The sequence below is a fragment of the Scyliorhinus torazame genome, chromosome 13 (genome assembly GCF_047496885.1).
Source record: "Scyliorhinus torazame isolate Kashiwa2021f chromosome 13, sScyTor2.1, whole genome shotgun sequence".
In the NCBI taxonomy this organism is placed as follows: domain Eukaryota; kingdom Metazoa; phylum Chordata; class Chondrichthyes; order Carcharhiniformes; family Scyliorhinidae; genus Scyliorhinus; species Scyliorhinus torazame.
In genome coordinates, this window is record NC_092719.1 from 198061256 (window position 1) to 198084266 (window position 23011).

General features: G+C 47.5%; 1 protein-coding gene across 7 annotated transcripts in view; it reads left to right on the forward strand.

Annotated features, from left to right (window-relative positions):
* plxnb1b (plexin b1b) overlaps nt 1–23011 on the forward strand; it is a 323503-nt gene that overhangs the window by 208845 nt on the left and 91647 nt on the right. For all 7 annotated transcript variants that reach the window (XM_072472813.1, XM_072472817.1, XM_072472818.1 and 4 more), the window contains 5 exons: nt 3625–3753; nt 5524–5624; nt 10570–10702; nt 17005–17161; nt 21267–21375. In XM_072472813.1, coding sequence (XP_072328914.1) covers nt 3625–3753; nt 5524–5624; nt 10570–10702; nt 17005–17161; nt 21267–21375 — 629 coding nt within the window. The remainder of the gene's footprint in view (nt 1–3624; nt 3754–5523; nt 5625–10569; nt 10703–17004; nt 17162–21266; nt 21376–23011) is intronic.

Genomic DNA, 23011 nt, shown 5'->3' on the forward strand with positions numbered 1-23011 from the left:
GGATTAACCTTAATCCTACTTGCCAAGAACTTTTTATGACTCCTCCTAGCCCTCCTAATTTCCCACTTAAGTACCTTCCTAATTTCTTTATACTCCTTATGGGATTTGTCTGTCCCCACCCTTCTACACCGTACAAAAGCCTCCTTTTTCGTTTTGACGAGGTTCATAATATCCCTCGGTATCCAAGGCTCCCTAAACTTCCCGTACTTATCCTTTGTTCTCCTGAATCCTAATCAACTGTTGCTTGAAAGACTCCCACATGTCCGATGTTGATTTACCTCCAACAGTCGCACCCAGCCCAAATTCTTCAATTCCTATCTAATGTTATCGTAATTTGCCTTTCCCCAGTTCAGCATTTTAATGTGAGATTTACCCTCATCCCTATTCAAAATACCCTAAAACGTACAGAATTGTGGTCACCACAACTCCTGTTGGTAGCTTCCAGAACAAAGGACCTCAAGCAGCCATCGTTTTTGTTCTGCATTTTAAAAATAGCAAAAAACAATAAGGTTAAATCACCACCAGTCAGCTCTTCCCCCTTAAATGAGGAAAGCAGACATTCGTCATCTGGAGCTATGGCACTTTATCTATTGGACTCTAATTGACTTTAGCACATTCTAGGCCAAAATTGGGAACACCTGGCAGTTCCCTTTGGGTCACAAACCACCTTCACATGGAACTGTATCCTTCATTGGCACTGGGTCAAAATCTCAAGCCTTCCTACTTCCCTGACAGTACCATGGGTGTATCTATATCATTCAGACCGCAGAGAGATTCAAGAGGGTGGCTCACCACCACCTTCTCTGAATAATGAATGCTGGCCTCGCCAGCGATGCACACATTCTATGAACCATTTTCAAGAATAGTGTCAGTTGAGTTTGGCTTCCAGCTACTGCTCAGTAGCTGTTGGTGACTGCTGGAGTATTTCTGGATGTTGGGTGATGACTGGATGTGATGCTGCCTTTGATCAAACAGACTGCTCCCGTCCACTGTGGGGGTTTTCACAGGCACTGTGACCGCTTAGGGGAAAGGCTCCTGGCGTCTGTAGGCCTGTACTCCAGAGGGAGTGGGCACTTGCAAAAGCAGCTAAAATCGGCTTAGAAATGGAACATAAATCCAACCAGGGAAACAAAATTCTCCTCATGTGGTTGCATTTAATTTGCTCTTCAAGAGAAGAGAGTACAATTCCCATCCATTCGCTACGCTTTCCTGGACTGTTCGTCTCACTCATGCGCCAACAAGGGAAGGGTGTCTCATTTTTTAAACAGCTCTTGACCACAGAGCCGTATGAACTAACTGGTGGTTAAGGCGTAGCTACTGAAGCCTGTTGTGAAAGAGCATGGAAATGTTGTTTATTGGAGCAAAAGTCCAAACAGCTGTGTTACCCGCCCAGGATTCGGGACATCTGTTCCAGGCAAGAAATGAACAGTGGGAGGGGCGAGGATGAAAAAATGAAATGAATGGATCCTGTGGTCGTGGCCCATGTAGGTATCAATGACATAGGTAGAGCAAGGAAAGAGGTTCTGCATAAGAGTTTCAGGAACTGGGCACTTATTAAAACAACAGAACCTCCAAGGTTACGATCTTTGGATCATTATCTGAGCTGTGTGCAAATTGGCACAGGGTAGGGGAGATGGATACATGGCTCAAAGACTGGTGTGGGAGAAGTGGGTTTCGGTTCAAGGGGCACTGGCGTCAGTACTGGGGAATGGGGCCTGTATCGTAAGACGGCCTCCATCTGAACCATACTGGGGCCAGTGTTCTTGCAAATTGCATAACTAGGGAAGTAGAGAGGGCTTTAAACTAAATGGGGAGGGGTGGGAGATGATGATTCTGGAGGCTTACAAAGCAAAAGAAAGAGTTGCAAGGCAGCTAATTAGGTGTGCGACAGGAAGGGACAGAGTGTACAACCATGAAACGCAGCAGCAAAAAGGGTCAAAATGGGGAAAACATGGTTTTAAACAAAACAAAATTAATGGCTCTTTCCTTAAATGCATGTAGACAGCTGTATGGGCTCTCCTCAATGCACTTAAATGCACGTGGTATTCGGCACAAAATAAATGAATTGACGGCTCAAATTGAGGTTAATGGGTATGATCTTCACGCCACAATAGAGACGTGGTTATGAGGAGATGAAAACTGGGAAGTAGATATTCAGGATATGATACTCTTCCTAAGGATAGGCAGGAAGGAAAGGGTGGTGGGGTAGCTTTGTTAGTGAGAGATGGAATAAGTACTATAGCAAGAAATTATTGTGGATCCGAAGATGCGAATCCATCTGAGTGGAGCAAGAAATAACAAGGCGAAGAAGACATTGATGGGATTGTCCATAGTAGCTACACTAGGATGGGGAATAAATCGGGAGATAAAGGGCACTACATTAATCGTGGGTGACTTGTATCTTCAAATCAAATTGGCAGAGGTAACTATGAGAAAGAATTCATAGTGTATTTGGGATAGTTTCCTGGAACAATATGTTGCTGATCCAACCAGGGATTAGGCTATTTGAATTTGGTAATGTGTGATGAAGCAGATTTAATTTAAAAAATTCAGTGTAAATGATCTCCTCGGATCAGTGACCCTAACATGGTAGAATTTAGCATTCTGTTTGAGAGTGAGAAATTTGGGTCGGAAACGACTGTGCCCAATTTAAATATGGGTTATGACAAAAGAATGCAGTTGGCTGGAGTGGACTGGGAAAGGAGTTGGCCAGATGTTTATGAAAATAGTTCATAACTCACAAAAAAGATATATTCCAGTGAGGGAGATGGATTCCAGGGTGTGATCCAGCTGCCCTGTTCACCATGGAATTTGAATACATTTTAATATAATTAAATGGCTTTACCCTGTCACATTTACCTGCAACGGGGCCCGCATGTGGACTACGAGACATTTTAATGACCGTTGCCCACACGCAGGGTTGCCACATTCTGCTGATTTCCATCTGTGGAGATTTTTAGGTGATGGTATGACTGAGGTGATGCATATGTGAAGCAAGGGCGAGTGAAGTGAGGTGCGTGCTGATTTTACACAACGCTGACCGACTGTGAGAGCCGTGCACTCCCTCTGCATCCAAAGTGTAAAATATTTATTTTCTTTTTACCGAAGCTGATGACTAGCCCAACTTGTCCATGTCACCCAGTTTTTACCACTAAGGTAGTCTCAATTGGATTCTATTAATATATAAATGATGAAGCATTTTCTACAACTCGTTACAAAATATTTGGCGCGTATTAGATGTATTCAATCTTATTCATGGGGTCATGGTTTACACAGAGGGTAGTGGGTGCCTGGAACTCGCTGCCGGAGGAGGTGGTGGAAGCAGGGACGATAGTGACTTTTAAGGGGCATCTTGGACAAATACATGAATAGGATGGGAATAGAGGGATACAGACCCCGAGAGTGTAGAAGATTTTAGTTTAGACGGGCAGCATTGTCGGCGCAGGCTTAGAGGGCCGAAGGGCCTGTTCCTATGCTGTACTTTTCTTTGTTCTTTGGTCAGTGAACAAGCCTGACCTCAATCTTGCGACCCACTGAGATGAAGGTGGGCTGCCGTCGTCCTTCCGTGGCCTAATATGCTGAGATTGATGAACCGAGCAACTTTGTTTTCTTCCGCTGACCTAGGTCTTTGTGAAGCCATCTGGAGAGGCAGAGCGATACTCAACTCTCACAATCCAGTCCAACACAGCAATCAACACTGACCTGGCATTTGACAGCGAGCAGAAACACCTTTACGTCACAACTCCGCTGAAGGTGGGTCCTCTGAATTAAAATCACTAAAAACCAGAGTCAGGGGTTTATATTCCTCCACCCAGTGACCACTGAACCGGCATTGCTGGATGTGTTAGCGGAATGGGAGGGATGGTGGCCACGGTGCTTTGATGGTAACGGAGGAAAATGAATAAAAATAAGACAAGTCTACCCTGTGATGCAGTTGAGGAGCTGGACAATGCATCGGGGAGCATCCCAGACAAGGAATGCCCATACAGCTCAAACTTGGAGAATGGGCTGTAGGATGATAGGGGGTGAAATATTAAAAATATTGATCTTGCTCCCAGCCAAATGAAGTAGAACAGACGTGAAGTGATGCCCGTCATTAAAATGCTCTCAAGTAAAAGTGTGAAAGTGTGCACGTTTAACATATTATGTCTGCACAGAAATGCAGAAACGATATTTTGGCTTTGAAAATAAATGAAGGGTAGATTACCCATCATGGCCGTTGGGCTTCCACTTCTGGAGTAGATAGTGTTTCCGAGGAAACAGGCGGTTCAGTGTTCTGTTCCAGAGTGTTTGCAGCACAACATGCGGCAAGGTTTTCTGTGAAACAAATTAACACTTTCCTTTAATGTATCATTTCTGGGCTTGAATCTAATTTCATGTTTTAAGCAATGTATTTGATTTGAGTTTGTGCGCCTACCGATTGTGAGGTGGGAGGAACATGGGGCGTCATTCTCCGACCCCCCGCCGGGTCGGAGAATGGCCGTTGGCCGCCATGAATCCCGCCCCCGCCGAAGTCTCCGGTACCGGAGATTGGGCGGGGGCAGGAATCGGGCCGTGCCGGTTGGCGGGACCCCCCGCTCAATTCTCCGGCCCGGATGGGCCGAAGTCCCGCCCAGAAATTGCCTGTCTCGCCGGCGTAAATCAAAGCTGGTATTTACCGGCAGGACCAGGCGGCGTGGGCGGGCTCCGGGGTTCTGGGGGGGGGGGGCGATCTGACCCCGGGGGGTGCCCCCACGGTGGCCTGGCCCGCGATTGAGGCCCACCGATCCGCGGGCGGGCCTCTGCTGTGGGGGCACTCTTTCCCTTCCGCCTCCGCCACGGCCTCCACCATGGCGGAGGCGGAAGAGACTCTCCCCACTGCGCATGCGCGGGAAACTGTCGGTGGCCGCTGACGCTCCCGCTCATGCGCCGCATTTCCGCGCCAGCTGGCGGAGCAACAAACGCCATTTCCGCCAGCTGGCGGGGCAACAAACGCCATTTCCGCCAGCTGGCGGGGCAGAAATCCCTCCGGCGTCGGCCTAGCCCCTCAATGTTGGGGCTCGGCCCCCAAAGATGCGGAGCATTCCGCACCTTTGGGCCGGCGCGATGCCCGTCTGATTGGCGCCCTTTTTGGCGCCAGTCGGCGGACATCGCGCCGTTGGGGGAGAATTTCGCCCACGGTGTCAGGAACGGGAGAGCGACTCAGTGGTTTCAGCGGAAGGTGTTGTTCAGCAATGGCTGCAGTGTTGGTGAGCGGATGAGGTCTTGAATACGCGAGGCTCAAGTTGTTTCAGGCTGGCCGGGAGAGTTTATGCGGCCCACTGAGATGAAGGACTCACATTTTGAGCGTTGCTAATTATTGGGGTGAGATGGGGTGGGCAGCCAAAGACCCTCTTGTAGCACATCAAATCAATTCAAAAGATGCATCAATACATTTCTGTTTCTGCACCGTCCCAAAGGGTGGAGCTAAACTGAGGAAAAGATTCTCTGCCGTGACGTGTAGTAAACTGTTTATGCAACTATGTTTATTGCTTTTCGTTGAAGGTGCTGAAACTTCCAGTGAGTGAGTGCTCCGAATACGTTGACTGTCAATCCTGTCTTGTTGCGAGAGACCCGTACTGTGGCTGGTGCATACTGCAGGGCAGGTGAGTCTCGGAGGAGGAGGCCTGATAAATCCCATCTTCAGATTCTGTCTTCCTCACTACACGCTCGTCGGGATTAAAGATTTACCTAGGGCGGCAAGATGGCGCAGTGGTTCGATCCCGGCCCCGGGTCACTGAGCGTGTGGAGTTTGCACATTCTCCCTGGGCCTGCGTGGGTCTCGCCCCCAACTCCCAAAAAGATGTGCAGGGTAGGTGGAGTGGCCATGCTAAATTGCCCTTTAATTGGAAAAAAACCTTATTTTTTAAAATTATAAAAGGTTTACCTTCTGGGCCAGAATTTGCAATGCTGCTTGTTTCAAGCCTGTGCTTGCCCGTCACACAGGCAGACACACGTGCCGGCAAAATGAGGGACTGCGCTGGAAATTGAGATTCGGATTTATTGACCCGTGTACCGAGGTACAGTGAAAAGTATTGTTCTGCATACAGTCCAGGCAGATCATTCCATACATGAAAAACATAGGGCATACAATAAATACACAAAGTAAATACATAGACACAGACATCGGGTGGAGCTACGGAGTGTAGTGCTACACAGTAGAGAAGATGCACGGCGAGATCAGTCCAGCCCATGAGAGAGTCATTCAGCAGTCTGGTAACAGAGGGGAAGAAGCTGCTTTTGAATCTGTTTGTGCGTGTTCTCAGACTTTTGTATCTTCTACCCGATGGGAGACGTTGGAAGAGAGAATAACCCGGGTGGGAGGGATCTTTGATTATGCAGACAGGGGTGTGTACGACACTTCACTTCCTGAAGCCGATGACTAGCTCCTTGGTTTTGCTGACGTTGAGGGAGAGATTGTTGTCATTGTACCATGCCACAAGGTTCTCTAGGAGCTTCCCCATACCTCAAACTGGCACTGGGGAGCTAAGTTCAGTAACCAATAAAGCTACAGGATAGATTTAGGAAGAAACTAAGGAAATTGGCAAAAGAAATGGATGCAGACTCAAAATACAAAACACCGGAACAAAATGTAACAAATCATCTCAACCAAAACAAATAGAATGGAAGCAGAGGCTTTGATAGTCCCATACTGCAGGCCAGGCCACACAATTGGTCAGGATGGTCTTCCTTTGATCTCTGGAAGTGATCAACAATGACAAGGCCTCTATTATTGCCCATTCCTAATCTTTTTAAAAAAAATGTATTTTATTACAACCATGTATCAAAACAGGTTACAGCGAACAAACACCCCGGAAAACATACTTCCCAACAATCAGCTATACAGTCTGTACAGATTTTTCTTCTTTTTCACCTCCCCTTCCCCACGACGAACAGCCCCTCAAACACGGTCACAAACATCCTCCACCTTCCCTCAAACCCCCCTGAAGAGCCCCTTAAGTCAGACTTTATCTTCTCTAGTCGCAGGAAGTCATACAGGTCACCCAACCACGCCGCTTCCCCCGGTGGCGATGCCGACCGCCACTCCAGCAAAATTCGCCGCCGTGCAATCAGAGAGGTGAAGGCCAAGATATCGGCCTTCCTCCTCTCCATGGGCTCCGGCTTCTCTCAGACCCCAAATATTGCCACCAAACGGTCCGGATCCACCTCCTCCTCCACTATCCTGGCTAAGACTGCGAACACTCCCGCCCAGAATCTTCCCAATTTGCCCATTCCTAATCTGAGCAGTTTGCTAAACCACTCCAGAGGGCGTTAGGGGTAAAGGGCTCTAGCGCCGCAAGTCAGGTAAGAGATGACTAGTTCCCTTCCCTGAAAGTCATTAGTCAGCCTGTGCGCATTTTAATTAAATCCAACAGCTTTCCTGATCATTCATGGTGCCAGGCTGCAGATGGAGATTTATTGAATTCAGTTTCACACATGAGATTTGAACGTTTCAGCCTGCAAGTTGCTAGTCTCGTTTTATACTCATTACACTCTCTTAACCTCAGCCTTCATGTTAATGACTTGTCAGATTACTTTGTTATGGTTTGTTAATTACATTGTAAAGATTTGTTAATTACATTAAGATAAAGGGAAACAGGTGAGGGGTATTAACTGCGCACGTATAAATAGGGGACAGATGGGACACTGGTTGAGTGGGAGGAAAGATCCGAGACCGAACAAGTCGCTAAACTCTCTCAATTAGAAAAGGTTCTGTGTCTTGGTTCCTGATTCACCAATCGGAATGGATCCTTCCAACACTTCTTCATGGGTGCCGCGAATGCCAGAATTTGACCTCCCCAAATAATCAGCGCAGGGCTTCATTTAGCAAGGATGCTGACATTAGCGAGCAATGCGGCCTCCATTTGGACCCCTTCCTTGCCCAGCTATGCGTGTGGATTTTTGACTAAGTGAAAAGAGCCATTCATGGAATAGTATTGTTTGGAATAACGTGTGCAGTGTTTGACACTTTACCATGCGAAGGAGCTTAATTCATGACAAAGGGTTCAGACCCGAGGCTCGTTCTTCTTAGGCAATTCCTCGGGGTCGAGGATGAGTTGCTTCCACGCTAAAAATGAGTTCTCAGGTGATTGAGGAGTGCAGTGCGCAACCTGCAGTCTCTGGCACAGGTGGGGCAGGTGGTGGTTGGAGGAGTGGATGGGTGGGGTGCCTGAGCTGCCACACGCTCCTTTCGCTGTCAATGCTCGGTTCAGCTCGTTCTGAAACCCGGAGTTCAGCTCTTTCCCAGATGCTTCTCGTCCACGTCGGGAGGCCTTGGGCCAGGGATTCCCAGGTGTCGGTGGGGATGTTGCACCTTTTCAAGGAGACTTTTGAAGGTGCCCTTAAAACATTTCCTCTACTTTCCTGGGGCCCGCTTGCCTCGCCAAAGCTCCAAGCAGAGTGCTTGTTTCAGGAACCTTGGAAGCTTATGTCAGGCATGTGGACAATGTGGCCTGCCCAGCGGAGTCCGTCGGCCGTGGTCAATACCTCGATGCTGGGGATGTTGGCCTGCGCGAGAACACTGACTTTGGTGCACTTATCCTGCCATTGGATTTGCAGGATCTTGCAGAGGCAGTGCTCGTGGTACTTCTCCAGGGATTGAGGTGCCTGCTGTACATAGTCGATGTCTCTGAGCCACACAAGAGGGCGGGTATCATTACTGTTCTGTAGAACATGAACCTGGATCCGAATCTGACGTCTGGGCTTCAAACACCCTCGTCCTTGTGGGACCAAGGCTGAGCTGGCACATTGAAGGTGGTGTTGAACCTCTTCTTCAATGTCTTCCCTTGTTCATAGTATAGTCCACATTGTCCAAGATCCTGTCGCTAACTGGGGTGGGAGGGGGCTGGACGGAAGAGGACCTTTGTCTTATCGATGTTTCGCGTCAGGCCCATGCTTTGTATGCCTCGAAACTCAGCCTCCCAATGTGTGCAAATGCAATCATTTGTCCACAGGAGAATGGGGCAACCTTGAATCTGACCTTCAGGCGGCAGAGGTTGAACAGATTCCTGTTTGTTCTGTGGTTTAGCCCCATTCCAAGCTACGAATGGCCGCTTTGAGAACGCAGTTTGTTTTCATTGGAAAATTAGGGGAATATGATCCAGCACTGTAAAATAGTGAGAGGAATAAGTGAAGATAGAAGCTGTTTATTTGTATTGGACTGTGAACTCAGAAGCAGAGGACAGGAGGGGGAAAAATTTAATAAACCTTCAGCGAGATTAAAGATCAGAATGATTTCTAACTCTTTGCGGAATGACGGGTGTGTGGGATAACATTTCAGCAGAAGGAGCTGTGTTCATTATTAACTTTAAAAGAGGTTGATAAATATTGGAAGACTATAGGATTGCCACGTAGATCATCCAGTACTCTGTGAAGTATGATGGTTCCTGCCGTTGAAGAAATGTTTTGCCAAAGAAAGCTACTGGATGTAGGATGCTTGAATGGTGGAAGATGAGATAGGCAAGAGAACATTTTATGAATTCCAACCGTGGTGTTTAATCCACCAGGAATGCATATAGGAAATTCCGGATTATGCCCCCACAGTTTTGTTTGGGCAGCAGGTCACAGGGGGTATGCAGTGTTCATCTCCAATAAGTGCTCCAAGTAGGCAAACAAAACGTTTACAAAATTCCCCCTCTGGTGTGGCATTTGATTTAATTTACCTGGGAGAGAGGAGAAGCGTACTTCTTTAAACAGGCGATTGAATGAATTCAGTGGTGTCCATGAAATGGTTAACTCTGGAATGTGCCCAGTGGGTCAAATACGTGACCTGTAACTTCCTGTGCTAAACTCCCTGCTCGATTATCCGCAAAGTGCATTCCAGTCACGGTAACTTTGATTACTGCCTCGAACTGCAAGGTCAGCGCTCTGCCAGGTGGTGTTTTTAAATGGGAGTGATCTTTTGAGTGCAGGTGATGGGCAATATACTGCAGCATCTCCCAGCAGGGTGGAACTCCCCTTTTGCAGTTCTTGAGTATATAGGTGACATCGATACAAGTGTAGCCTTCTTTCAAAGACCTGGATCAGAAACTGACAAAATCAGTAATAATATGAGGGGTGGCACGGTGTTACAGTGGTTAGCACTGCTGCCTCACAGCGCCAGGGATCCAGGTTCTGACCTTGGGTGACTGTGTGGACTTTGCACTTTCTCCCCGTGTCTGCGTGGGTTTCCTCCACGTGCTCCAGTTTCCTCCCACAGTCCAAAGATGTGCAGGTTAGTTGAATTGGCCATGATAAATTTCCCGTTAGTGTCTAAAGATTATGTGGGGTTAGCAGGATAGGGTGGGGGAATGGGCATGGGTAGGGTGGTTTTCCAGAGGGTCGGTGCAGACTCGATGGGCCGAATGGCCTCCTTCTGCATTCTAGGTATTCAATGATTATAATTCACTGAGCATTGTTGGAACACAGCAAATTATTTCGCAAGCTTTGATAATGTGTTCATTATCTGTCCGTTCCTTTCACTGTTCATGGATGGACTTCTCTTTGCTCTGATATCACAGTGATTGATGAATCTGTTGCCTAATTTTGATGCGGATTCCTTTCTACTGATAGGTGCAGCAGGAGGTCAGAGTGTGCAAGGGCTGAGGAAGGCATTCAGTGGCTCTGGAGCTATGAGGAAGGCCGGCAGTGTCTGAGAGTGCAGACTTTGACGCCAGCTAATATCAGCAGAGAGGAGCAAAAACAGGTGAGAGCGTGAATTAATGGACATATCAGGATGCAGTCGACAACAAATGTTCTTGAACATCCATCTGGTGAAATTCTTAGTGGGACACATGAGAAATGGGAGTAGGATTAGGCATACATATTGAGTTTACTCCCAGTGTCCTCCGTACATTGCTCCAGATGAAATTTAGGCGGCGTAACCTGTGTGTAATGTGTGGTCTGTCCATCATTTGTTTAACAATTTGTATTTGATCAGAATTGTGCATTAGCCAGCAGTCCAAGGCTCCAATTCCCTCAGCGGTTTTGCTTTTGTTCCGTGTAATTAAATTTCATTGCGAAACAGCAAAATGGGATTGCAAGACATGGGGAGCATGGACACTTTAGTCGGGATCTTAGCAAAGTTAGTGAATATCTTCCACTAACTGATTAACAAATATTTGACCCGTCACTCATTCACTACAGATAGTGCTTTTTAAGGGTCAATCTGTCTCTAGTTTAGTCTAAATGACATACAGAAGAAGTTTGACATTTGAGATCATCGAGAATGCCGAACTATTTCTATCCTCATGTTTTCGGGCCTGTTGGGGTTACTGTCTGAAATCTATATCCCGGGATGAGGAATTGATCCAGTTCCCAGCCCACTACTTCAGCTGGAACGGGGTGGTTTGTGTCAGGTCACAGGCTGCCCCATGGGTAAGGCTCTCTCAATCCCAATCAAGCTGTTCCTTCAGATAGGTTCATTGTCCTCTTACCCTCGCTCTCCTATCTTGGATCTGCTCGAACACCTCGTTGATGTGTTGCTGAAATATTAATTTTAAAGCGTTGATACCATGCTTCCCTCCTGCACTCAGTTAGATTCTCTTTGGAACTAAACAGTGCGTAAAAGCAGTGATCTGAACCACTTTTACCCTACTAGTCCAGTAGTGCACTCGCCAACATTAGGGACATTTAGATGGTCACTGGATAAACATATGGACGATAAGGGAATAGTGTAGATGGGCTTTAGAGTGGTTTCACAGGTCGGCGCAACATCGAGGGCCGAAGGGCCTGCCACCGATGGTGGAACGATTAAAACCAGGGCTACACAAGAGGCCAGATTTTGAGGATTGTTGCCATCTCGCAACAGGTGCAGGAGATAGGGAGGGTGAGTCATGAAGGGATTTGAAAACAGGGATGAAAATGTTAAAATCCAGATGTTGCTTGGCCAGGAGACACTGTAGGTCAGACAGCACAGTGATGATAGGGGAACGCTAGTTAAGACAAGGGGAGCAGAATTTTGGGCGACACCCAATTTATGGAGGGTAGAATGTGAGAGACCAGCTGGAATTTTGTTGGAATAATCACATCTTTTTTAATACATTTAGAGTACCCAATTATTTTTTTTTCCCAATTAAGAGGCAATTTAGCGTGGCCAATCCACCTAACCTGCACATCTTTGGGTTGTGGGGGTGAGACCCACGCAGACACGAGGAGAATGTGCAAACTCCACACGGAGTGACCCAGGGCCAGGATTCGAACCCGGGTCTTTGGCGCCGCAGTCCCAGTACTAACCACTGCGCCAAATGCCGCCCTGGAATAATCAGATCCAGAGGTTGAGGTTGTGTAGCAAGCATCTGCCGCACATGCCCCCCTTTCCAGGATGAGAAATGCCCACCAGCTCAGGTGGCACAACTGAAATCCAACCACTTGAGTAACAACTAAACATGGCAGTACACCCCAGCATCTTTTTATTTATGCATTTACAGGGTGTGGGCGTCCGAGGCTAGGCCGCCATTTATTCCTAAATGCCCTTGAGAAGTTGGTGGTGAACTGCTGCCTTGAACCGCTGCAATCCTTGAGGTGTAGGTACACCCACTGTGCTGTTAGAGAGGGAGTTCCAAATTTTGGTCCAGCGATAGTGAAGGAACGGCATCGCTATGTTTCCAAGTCAGGATGGTGAGTGACTTGGAGAGGAACCCCCAGGTGGTGGTGTTCCCAGGAATCTGCTGCCCTTGTCCTTCTAGATGGTAGTGGTCATGAGTTTGGAAGGTGTCTAAGGAGCCTCGGTGAGCCCCTGCAGTACATCTTGTAAATAGTACACATGGCTATCCATTGTTCATTGGCGGGATTGAATGTGGGGTAGCAATCAAGCGGGGTGTTTTGCCCTTGATGGTGTCGAGCTCCTTGAGTGTTGTTGGAGCTGCACTCATCCAGGCAAGTGGAGAGTATTCCATCACACTCCTGACTTGTGCCTTGTGTGGTGGTTTTAAAATTAAGTCTGCAGGCCTCGAGAGGTTCAAACAAATGAAGAGCTTTATTCAGGAGACGTTAACTACAGGCTGCTATGTTACATTGCCGGTTTGCCCATGTAAACAGCCGATGACGTCACATGATTGGTCTCTTAAAGTGCCCCTGTTCCACTGCAAGTCTGCTAGTGAGGAAACACTAGAAATACCATGAATACAACATTTTCCTCGCCCTATGAATCAAAGGTCCCTGACACAACTTTAACCATCAATCAACAACACTCAGTATGTCAGATGTTTTGGAGTCCGTTGTTCTGTGAGGTTGTTGGCGAACCTCGGGCATCTGCCTTTTAGTGCTTGCTGCAACTTCTGGTGTCTTTGGCTTGGTTTGGATGTCACCCATGGTCGTCTTAACTGCTGTCGACAATGTTCTGAGGTTGACTCGCTGTCTGGTTCTCGAGTGAGGCACTGCTTTCCCCAATTGGTTTGATTAGTGTCAGGTTCTTTGGAAGGTCCAGGTCTTTTCTTGGCACAGCTGGATTTGGACTCTTGTCAGTTCGGTCTCTGGCAGATTAGTTCTTGTCACCAAAGGTTGACTGCATGTCTCTTCCATTTTATATCCTCTTGGGTCTGTACAGTGTAGGAGGCCGGTCTTGCCTGTGCTAAAATGATGGCAGGTATTGACTTTTCACTTGTGGTCTAGTTCCTTGCCAGAACTTCTTGACCCTGGCGAAAACATGACATGTCGCCTTGTTCTCCCACCATTTGACCTGATTCTGCTGCTTTTTTATGACAATTTATTTTGTCTTGGGTGGTTTTTGCAAATTTAATGCTTTTTGTAGTTGATGTCTAACAATTAGCAATGGCGGGGAAACTTGGGTTGTTGAGTGCACAGTATTCCTGTACGTGAGTGGCTCAAGCATTTAGACAATGAACCTTGTTCTCTAGTTACTTTCAATGAATGTTTCATCATCTATACAAAACATTCTGCCAGCCTATTTGTGGCAGGACGATGAGGAGAAGATGGGATGGGATGTGTCGAATTCCGTTCTCCTTCAAGTACTGTATGAACTCTTGCGAAGTGAACTGCAACCCATTATCACTCATGATGTTGTTCAGGCTCACGGCATCTGCTGAAGATTTCAACCAATCTCTCAATTGTTTTCTCTGCTGAGGTTGTCTTCATGATGGCAACTTCAGGCCATTTTGAGTGAGCATCGACTAGAATGAGAAACTTATGCTCTTCAAATGGTCCGGCATAATCAACATTACCCGTTGCCAGGCCTTTTCTGACCATTCCCACAGGTTAAATGGGACCAATGGTGGCAGATTTCCACACTCTTCTGCAAGACAAATACATATGGGCAGCATGGTAGCACAGTGGTTAGCACAGTTGCTCCACAGCTCCCCAGGGTCCCAGATTCGATTCCCGGCTTGGGTCAGTGTCTGTGCAGAGTCTGCACGTTCTCCCCGTGTCTGCGTGGGTTTCCTCCGGGTGCTCCTGTTTCCTCCCACAGTCCAAAGACGTGCAGGTTAGGTGAATTGGCCATGCTGAATTGAGTGTTCAAATGAAAAAATGAATGAAAAATCGCTTATTGTCACAAGTAGTCTTCAATGAAGTTACTGTGAAAAGCCCCTAGTCGCCACATTCCGGCGCCTGTTCGGGGAGGCTGGTACGGGAATGCCAGTTGCAGGGAAAATTTGGAGCAAAATGTGTCAGGACTACTGAATTGAGTAGCACCTCTTTGGCTTGTTTGAATGCTCTTTCACGGTGATCCACTCATGTCCACTTTTTATCTTGATACAGTAAATTGTGTAAAGGTTTTAGCATAGTTTCCAAATTAGGGACAAATGTTGAACAATAATTTAGTAAACCTCAGAAAGATCGAAGCTGGGTCACATTTTGAGGTGAGGATGCCTCAGTAATGGCTTTGACTTTTGAAGGCGACTTAACCAGTCCCTTGACGTCATTGACATGTCCCAGATACTCAAATGAAGATTGGAAAAATTCACATTTGTCTTTTCAGACTTTTAATCCATAATCTTCTAATCCCTGGAGTGTGGCAGTCGAAGAGATGTTCTTCCATTCTTTCCAGTAACCAGGATGTCATCTAAGTAACACTGGACACCATCTAATCAAATTAAAATTTGTTTCGTAGCTTGTTGGAATAACACTGGTGCGGAGGTGATGCCAAATGATGGTCTTTAATATTGAAATAACATGTGTCACAATCGCCAAGAACTGTTGTGGATCTGGATCCACGTCCATTTGAAGATATGCTTGTCTGAACTGTGTTGGCCTTCAGCCAACCCAGCAAATAAGTTATCAACCCAGGGTAGAGGGTAATGCTCTGTACACAATACAGGATCAATGGTGACTTTAAAGTCACCACAGATGCATTGATATATTTTTTTGTCATCATGATTACGATCAGTTCAGCCCACTCACATTAACAGTTCAAGAACTCCTCCCGTTTTGACCAGCCGTTCTAATTCTGCTTCTACCTTTGGTACGGCGCTGACCTAGCCTGTAAGCATCTCGTTTGACTTTCTTCTTCAACATAGAACATACAGTGCAGAAGGAGGCTATTTGGCCCATCGAGTCTGCACCGACCCACTTAAGGCCTCGCGTCCACCCTCTCCCCGTAACCCAATAACCCCTCCTAACCTTTTTTGGTCACTAAGGGCAATTAATCATCGCCAATCCACCTAACCTGCACGTCTTTGGACTGTTGATCTTCAGCTTTACAGAGATATCCTTCATGCTTCCCAGCTCACCGTTGCAGACAATGGCATGTTTCTTTAACATTTTGGGTAGACCTGGGGCGAAATTCTCCCCCAACGGCGGGATGCCCGCCGACTGGCGCCAAAGCCGGCGCCAATCAGACGGGCATCGCGCCGGCCCAAAGGTGCGGAAGGCTCCGCATCTTTGGCGGCCTAGCCCCAACATTGAGGGGCTAGGTCGACGCCGGAGGGATTTCCGCCCCGCCAGCTGGCGGAATTGGCGTTTGTTTCCCCGCCAGCTGGCGCGGAAATGCGGCGCATGCGCGGGAGCGTCAGCGGCCGCTGTCAGTTTCCCAGCGCATGCGCGGGAGCGTCAGCGGCCGCTGTCAGTTTCCCGCGCATGCGCAGTGGGGAGAGTCTCTTCCGCCTCCGCCATGGTGGAGGCCGTAGCGGAGGCGGAAGGGAAAGAGTGCCCCCACGGCACAGGCCCGCCCGCGGATCGGTGGGCCCCGATCGCGGGCCAGGCCACTTTGGGGCACCCCCCGGGGTCAGATCGCCCCGTGACCCCCCCCCAGGACCCCGAGCCCGCCCACGCCGCCTGGTCCCGCCGGTAAATACCAGGTTTGATTTACGTCGGCGGGACAGGCAATTCCTGGGCGGGACTTCGGCCCATCCGGGCCGGAGAATCCAGCGGGGGGTCCCGCCAACCAGCGCGGCCGGATTCCCGCCCCCGCCCAATCTCCGGGAGCGGAGACTTCGGCGGGTGCGGGGGCGGGATTCACGGCGGCCAACGGCCATTCTCCGACCCGGCGGGGGGTCGGAGAATGACGCCCCTGATTCGGAATCTGTCATAAGATTTACCTCGGCCAATGGTTGCCCCATCACCAGCTTTTGCGTAGCGACGAGTTTAATTATTTTTCTTTTCAGGTGCCTACTAACACTGTTTGCCCACCTCGTCGTCAGTTTTTATGTGGTGGTTTTGAAGTTAAGTCTGCAGGCCTCGGAGGTTCGAACAAACAAAGAGTTTTACTCGAAGATGTTAACGCTACAGGTTGCTATGTTACACTGCCCATTTGCCCATGGAAATGACATCACCCGATGATGTCATTTGACAGGTCTCTTAAAGTGCCCCGTTACCATCAATACACACCAGGTGACAACTCTGAAATCAGTTCCTGGACACTTCAAAGTTCCAAGCCACTCAGTAAAGCACTTGCATTCCGCGATGTTTATTAAACCAGGGGTACTATGTCCCACAAATGGAACAGTAGCCAACATATTCTAACCGGACAGCGCTTGCAATGTTAAAAAGTACTTTCTCAACCCTCGGGTGCCTTTCCCCTTTACCCAAGTGATTTTTCTCCCTCATTGCCAGGTGTTTGTGAATGTCGCCGACTTGCCGATTCTTGCTGCGGATGAGTCTTACACGTGTCAGTTTGCTGATTATTCCAGTCCTGCTATTGTCACTGAGAGTGGTGTTGTTTGCTGGTCCCCTGAAGTCCAGCAGGTTCCGTCGACAAAACCCGGAACAGGTACGTGTCAGAAGTTGGAAACGTTGAGATCGGTAAGTCCAGGGGTCAGAAATCTAATCATAACACTTAACCTGTCACCAAACTGCAGTGGTGATGTGGAGATGCCGGCGTTGGACTGGGGTGGGCACAGGAAGAAGTCTTACAACACCAGGTTAAAGTCCAACAGGTTTATTTGGAATCACTAGCTTTTGGCACATAGCTCCTTCATCAGGTGAGTGATGAAGGAGCTACGCTCTGAAAGCTAGTGATTCCAAATAAACCTGTTGGACTTTAACCTGGTGACAGGTTATGAGCCCGGCCAGGTGATAGAAGTTTCAGTAGGGGAGCATTTCGGGAACAATGACCACAATTCAGTAAGTTTTAATATGCTGGTGGACAACGATAAGAGTGGTCCTAGGGTGAATGTGCTAAATTGGGTGATGGCTAATTATAACAATATTAGGCGGGAACTGAAGAACATAGATTGGGGGCGGATGTTTGAGGGTAAATCAACATCTGGCATGTGGGAGGCTTTCAAGTGTCAGTTGAAAGGAATTCAGGACCGGCATGTTCCTGTGAGGAAGAAGGATAAATACGGCAAATTTCGGGAACCTTGGATAACGAGAGATATTGTAGGCCTCATCAAAAAGAAAAAGGAGGCATTTGTCAGGACTAGAAGGCTGGGAACAGACTAAGCCTGTGTGGAATATAAGGAAAGTAGGAAGGAACTTAATCAAGGAGTCAGGAGGGCTAGAAGAGGTCACGAAAAGTCATTGGCAAATAGGATTAAGGAAAATCCCAAGGCTTTTTACACGTACATAAAAAGCAAGAGGGTAGCCAGGGAAAGGGTTGGCCCACTGATGGATAGGCAAGGGAATCTATGTGTGGAGCCAGAGGAAATGGGCGATGTACTAAATGTATACTTTGCATCGGTATTCACCAAAGAGAAGGAATTGGTGGATGTTGAGTCTGTAGGAGGGTGTGTAGATAGCCTGGGTCACATTGAGAAAAAGACAAAGTGTTCGGTGTCTTGAAAAATATTAAGGTAGATAAGTCCCCAGGGCCTGATGGGATCTACCCCAGAATACTGAAGGAGGCTAGAGAGGAAATTGCTGAGGCCTTGACAGAAATCTTTGGATCCTCACTGTCTTCAGGTGATGTCCCGGAGGACTGGAGAATAGCCAATGTTGTTCCTTTGTTTAAGAAGGGTAGCAAGGATAATCCAGGGACCTACAGGCCGGTGAGCCTTACGTCAGTGGTAGGGAAATTACTGGAGAGAATTCTTCGAGACAGGATCTACTCCCATTTGGAAGCAAATGGATGTATTCATGAGAGGCAGCATGGTTTTGTGAAGGGGAGGTAGTTTTTCGAAGAGGTCACAAAGATGATTGATGCAGGTAGGGCAGTGGATGTTGTCTATATGGACTTCAGTAAGGCCTTTGACAAGGTCCCTCATGGTAGACTAGTACAAAAGGTGAAGTCACACGGGATCAGGAGTGAGCTGGCAAGGTGGATACAAAACTGGCTAGGTCATAGAAGGCAGAGAGTAGCAATGGAAGGGTGCTTTTCTAATTGGAGGGCTGTGACTAGTGGTGTTCCGCAGGGATCAGTGCTGGGACCTTTGCTGTTCATAGCATATATAAATGATTTGGAGGAAAATGTAACCGGTCTGATTAGTAAGTTTGCAGACGCCACAAAGGTTGGTGGAATTGCGGCTAGCGATGAGGACTGTCAGAGGATACAGCAGGATTTAGATTGTTTGGAGACTTGGGCGGAGAGATGGCAGATAGAGTTTAATCCGGGCAAATGTGAGGTAATGCATTTTGGAAGGTCTAATGCAGGGAGGGAATATACAGTGAATGGTAGAACCCTCAAGAGTATTAAAAGTCAGAGAGATCTAGGTGCACAGGTCACTGAAAGGGGCAACACAGGTGGAGAAGGTAGTCAAGAAGGCATACGGCATGCTTGCCTTCATTGGCCGGGGCATTGAGTATAAGAATTGGCAAGTCCGATTGCAACTGTATAGAACCTTAGTTAGGCCACACTTGGAGATCGTGTTCAATTCTGGTCGCCACACTACCAGAAGGATGTGAAGGCTTTAGAGAGGGTGCAGAAGAGATTTACCAGGATGTTGTCTAGTATGGAGGGCATTAGCTATGAGGAGCGGTTGAATAAACTCGTTTTGTTCTCACTGGAACGACGGAGGTTGAGGGGCGACCTGATAGAGGTCTACAAAATTATGAGGGGCATAGACAGAGTGGATAGTCAGACGCTTTTCCCCAGGGTAGAGGGGTCAATTACTAGGGGGCATAGGTTTAAGGTGCGAGGGACAAGGTTTAGAGTAGATGTATGAGGGAAGTTTTTTTACACAGAGGGTAGTGGGTGACTGGAACTCGCTGCCGGAGGAGGTGGTGGAAGCAGGGAAGATAGTGACATTTAAGGGGTATCTTGACAAATACATGAATAGAATTTCATAGAATTTACAGTGCAGAAGGAGGCCATTAGGCCCATCGAGTCTGCACCGGTTCTTGGAAAGAGCACCCTACCCAAGGTCCACACCTCCACCCTATCCCCATAACCCAGTAACCCCACCCAACACTAAGTGCAATTGTGGACACTATGGGAAATTTAGCATGGCCAATCCACCTAACCCGCACATCTGTGGGCTGTGGGAGGAAACCGGAGCACCCGGAGGAAACCCACGCACACACGGGGAGAATGTGCAGACTCCGCACAGACAGTGACCCAAGCCGGGAATCGAACCTGGGACCCTGGAGCTGTGAAGCAATTGTGCTAACCACTGTGCTACCGTGCTGCCCACTATATAGGATGGGAATAGAGGGATATGGACCCAGGAAGTGTAAAAGATTGTAGTTTAGTCGGGCAGCATGGTCGGCACGGGCTTGGAGGGGTGAAAGGCCTGTTCCTGTGCTGTACTTTTCTTTGTTCTTTGATGTTCTTTTGACAGCAGTGGGGCAGTGTGCCTGAATTCTGTGTTTTTGAGTGTTCATGTGATGTCCCACAAGCGTGATTGGTGTTCAGGCTATTAGTGACCAAAATGCATTAATCAATGTGTGTGTGTGTACACATACATGTGCATGTGTGTGTGTATGTGTACGTGTGTATGGAATGTTATGCAGACTTTAAGCCTGAGGTTATTGAAACGTAAAGGGAATTCACATGCAGCCCACACAAGCGCACAACACTTGAGGCGGGTTATTTATTCAGTTAGGTAATTGGTGCCTGTGACACATTCCTATGTGAAGAACAGCTTGAAGGCAGACAAGAGGTTCTGGCTATTATTGGAACCTCCTCTAGGTGCTCCTGCAGGCAGACTGTTAGCAGGAAGGTGCAGTACTGGAGCTGGCATCAGTGTGCAGTGCAGAATCGCCCACTGACCGCATGAACGGCTCCAGAAAATGAGCTGAGACTGGGGTTTGGACAAAGGGCATTAATTCTATTAGATTTCCAGGTCATTGGCAAAATGTTTGCCCACCAGGAAAGCAATAAAAGATTTGCATTTATATGGTGTCTCTCATGGTAAAGGCCTCCAGAGGCATTGTATAGTCAAGGCAATACCTTGTGATGCATAGTCGAGTGTTTGTGATACAGGAAACGCAGCAGCCAATTTGGGCACACAAACTCCCACAAACAGCAATGTGACAATGACCAGACCTTCTGTTTTAGTGATAAATAATGGCCAGGACTCGCCTGATATTCTTCAAACTAGTACCATGGGATTTTTATGTCTACCTCCGAGGGCCTTGGCTTAACCGCTCATCCAAAAGATGGTGCCTCTGACGGTGCAGCACTCCCTCAGTACTGCGCTAGAATGTCAGTGTAAATTTTGAGCTTAGTTTTCCGAATGGGGCTTGGGCCTGAGGCAATAATGTGACCACTGAGTCGGGGCTGAGAGCAGGGCTACCTTTGCAAGGCCCGTCTGTGTGGTCTCTCTCTTTATTAGCCTCCAGGGTATAAAATGTTGCCTCTTGGATGAGCTTGTACTTTTCTTGAGGCTGGCTTCCTGTGGGTGCCAATTGCGGAGTTGCTTAACTTTTCCCTTGGTTACCAATGAATGTGCCTAGTGTGGGGAAAGCTCTGATACCTGCTCTGATCTCCTTTACAGATCACGTGACCGTCAGATTACAAATAGCATTCTTTAACATCACACTGACAACAGAGGAATTCACGTTCTATGACTGCAGTGCAGTACAGAAGCTCTCCATAAATTTTCCGTAAGTGTTTTCAGTGTTTTTGAAGCAAAAAAAGAAGTCCGATGACGAAAAGAAAACTCAATATCGACTCCACATTCAATACTGCAAGTATGGATCACAGGCCCTGCTGCCTTGGCACCTATATAAACCTTTTTCTTTTCGCATTCCATGATTGTTATTTTTTCTAAAAATATACTTTGTTCATAAAATATGCAAAAACACGTAATGTAACCGTTCAAATTTGACATTACATAAAGTGTTATACAGATCCATATCTTTTCAAGCCAATACATGAGGTGCCTCACTGCACTTGCCAATTTCAAGTTACACTCATCAAGCAGATGCACAAGGCATTATTGTGGATGTTACCAGGCCACTACTGACAAGACGAAAGAATGGAACAGCAATGGGAACTGATCTACAGTGACCCAGTCCAAAGTCAACCCCTTTACATTCTCTCATTGTATTGAGCCTAAGTGCATTGATTTTTTTCCAATCCTTTTTTCTGCTCTCCTCTCCCATCCAACAGTCTCCATAAGCTGATGTGAAGAGTCATAGGGCTTCACAAAACTAAAGGAGGCTATGTTTCACTTTGGCTCAGAGAATTTACCATTGAATCCCATTGCCTTCTGTGGCACCCTTTCAAGATTACCTTTATGGAAGTGCAGGAAATGTCATATCCCAACGAAAATGTGCAGCAGGTACACCAGCGTTAAAAAGAGAAAGATGGACTTCAGTGCTTTGTAACCATTCAGTTAAATGGCCACACCATATCTTTAAATCTAACTCTCGCCCTGTTTGTGCCATGTAAAAGCCTGTTTGCCCATGTCCCACCCTCTAAACCTGAGGATATTCAGAATTCTATCGCTTGAGTCTTTATTTGCACCAGGCACATTACCCGCCACCCCTGTTCTCGCTGCCCCTACCTTAACATCCAGTTAATTCCACCTTGATTTTAAAAACACTCCTCCTTGTTTTCAAACCCCTCCATGGTCTCGCCATGTCATTTTCTCCAGCTCCAATAACCCCTTGAGATACCCCGTACTCATCTAATTCCAGCTTCTTGAACATCCCCGATTAATCACCCTGCCATTAATGGCCTTGGTTTCGAAGCTGCCTAGGCCTTAAGGTCTGGAGTTCCCTCCCTAAAGATCTTCGCCTCTCTTCCCTTCTTTAAGACATTCCTTTAAACCATTACTTTGACCAAACCTTTGCTCAGCTGACCAGCTAACCCCTTGTATGACTTGCTTCAAATTCTGTTTTCTAATGCTCTTGTGGAGTACAGTGGAATGATTTACTATGTTACAAAGAACAAAGAACAAAGAACAAAGAAATGTACAGCACAGGAACAGGCCCTTCGGCCCTCCAAGCCCGTGCCGACCATACTGCCCGACTAAACTACAATCTTCTACACTTCCTGGGTCCGTATCCTTCTATTCCCATCCTATTCATATATTTGTCAAGATGCCCCTTAAATGTCCCTATCGTCCCTGCCTCCACTACCTCCTCCGGTAGTGAGTTCCAGGCACCCACTACCCTCTGCGTAAAAAACTTGCCTCGTACATCTACTCTAAACTTTGCCCCTCTCACCTTAAACCTATGCCCCCTAGTAATTGACCCCTCTACCCTGGGGAAAAGCCTCTGACTATCCACTCTG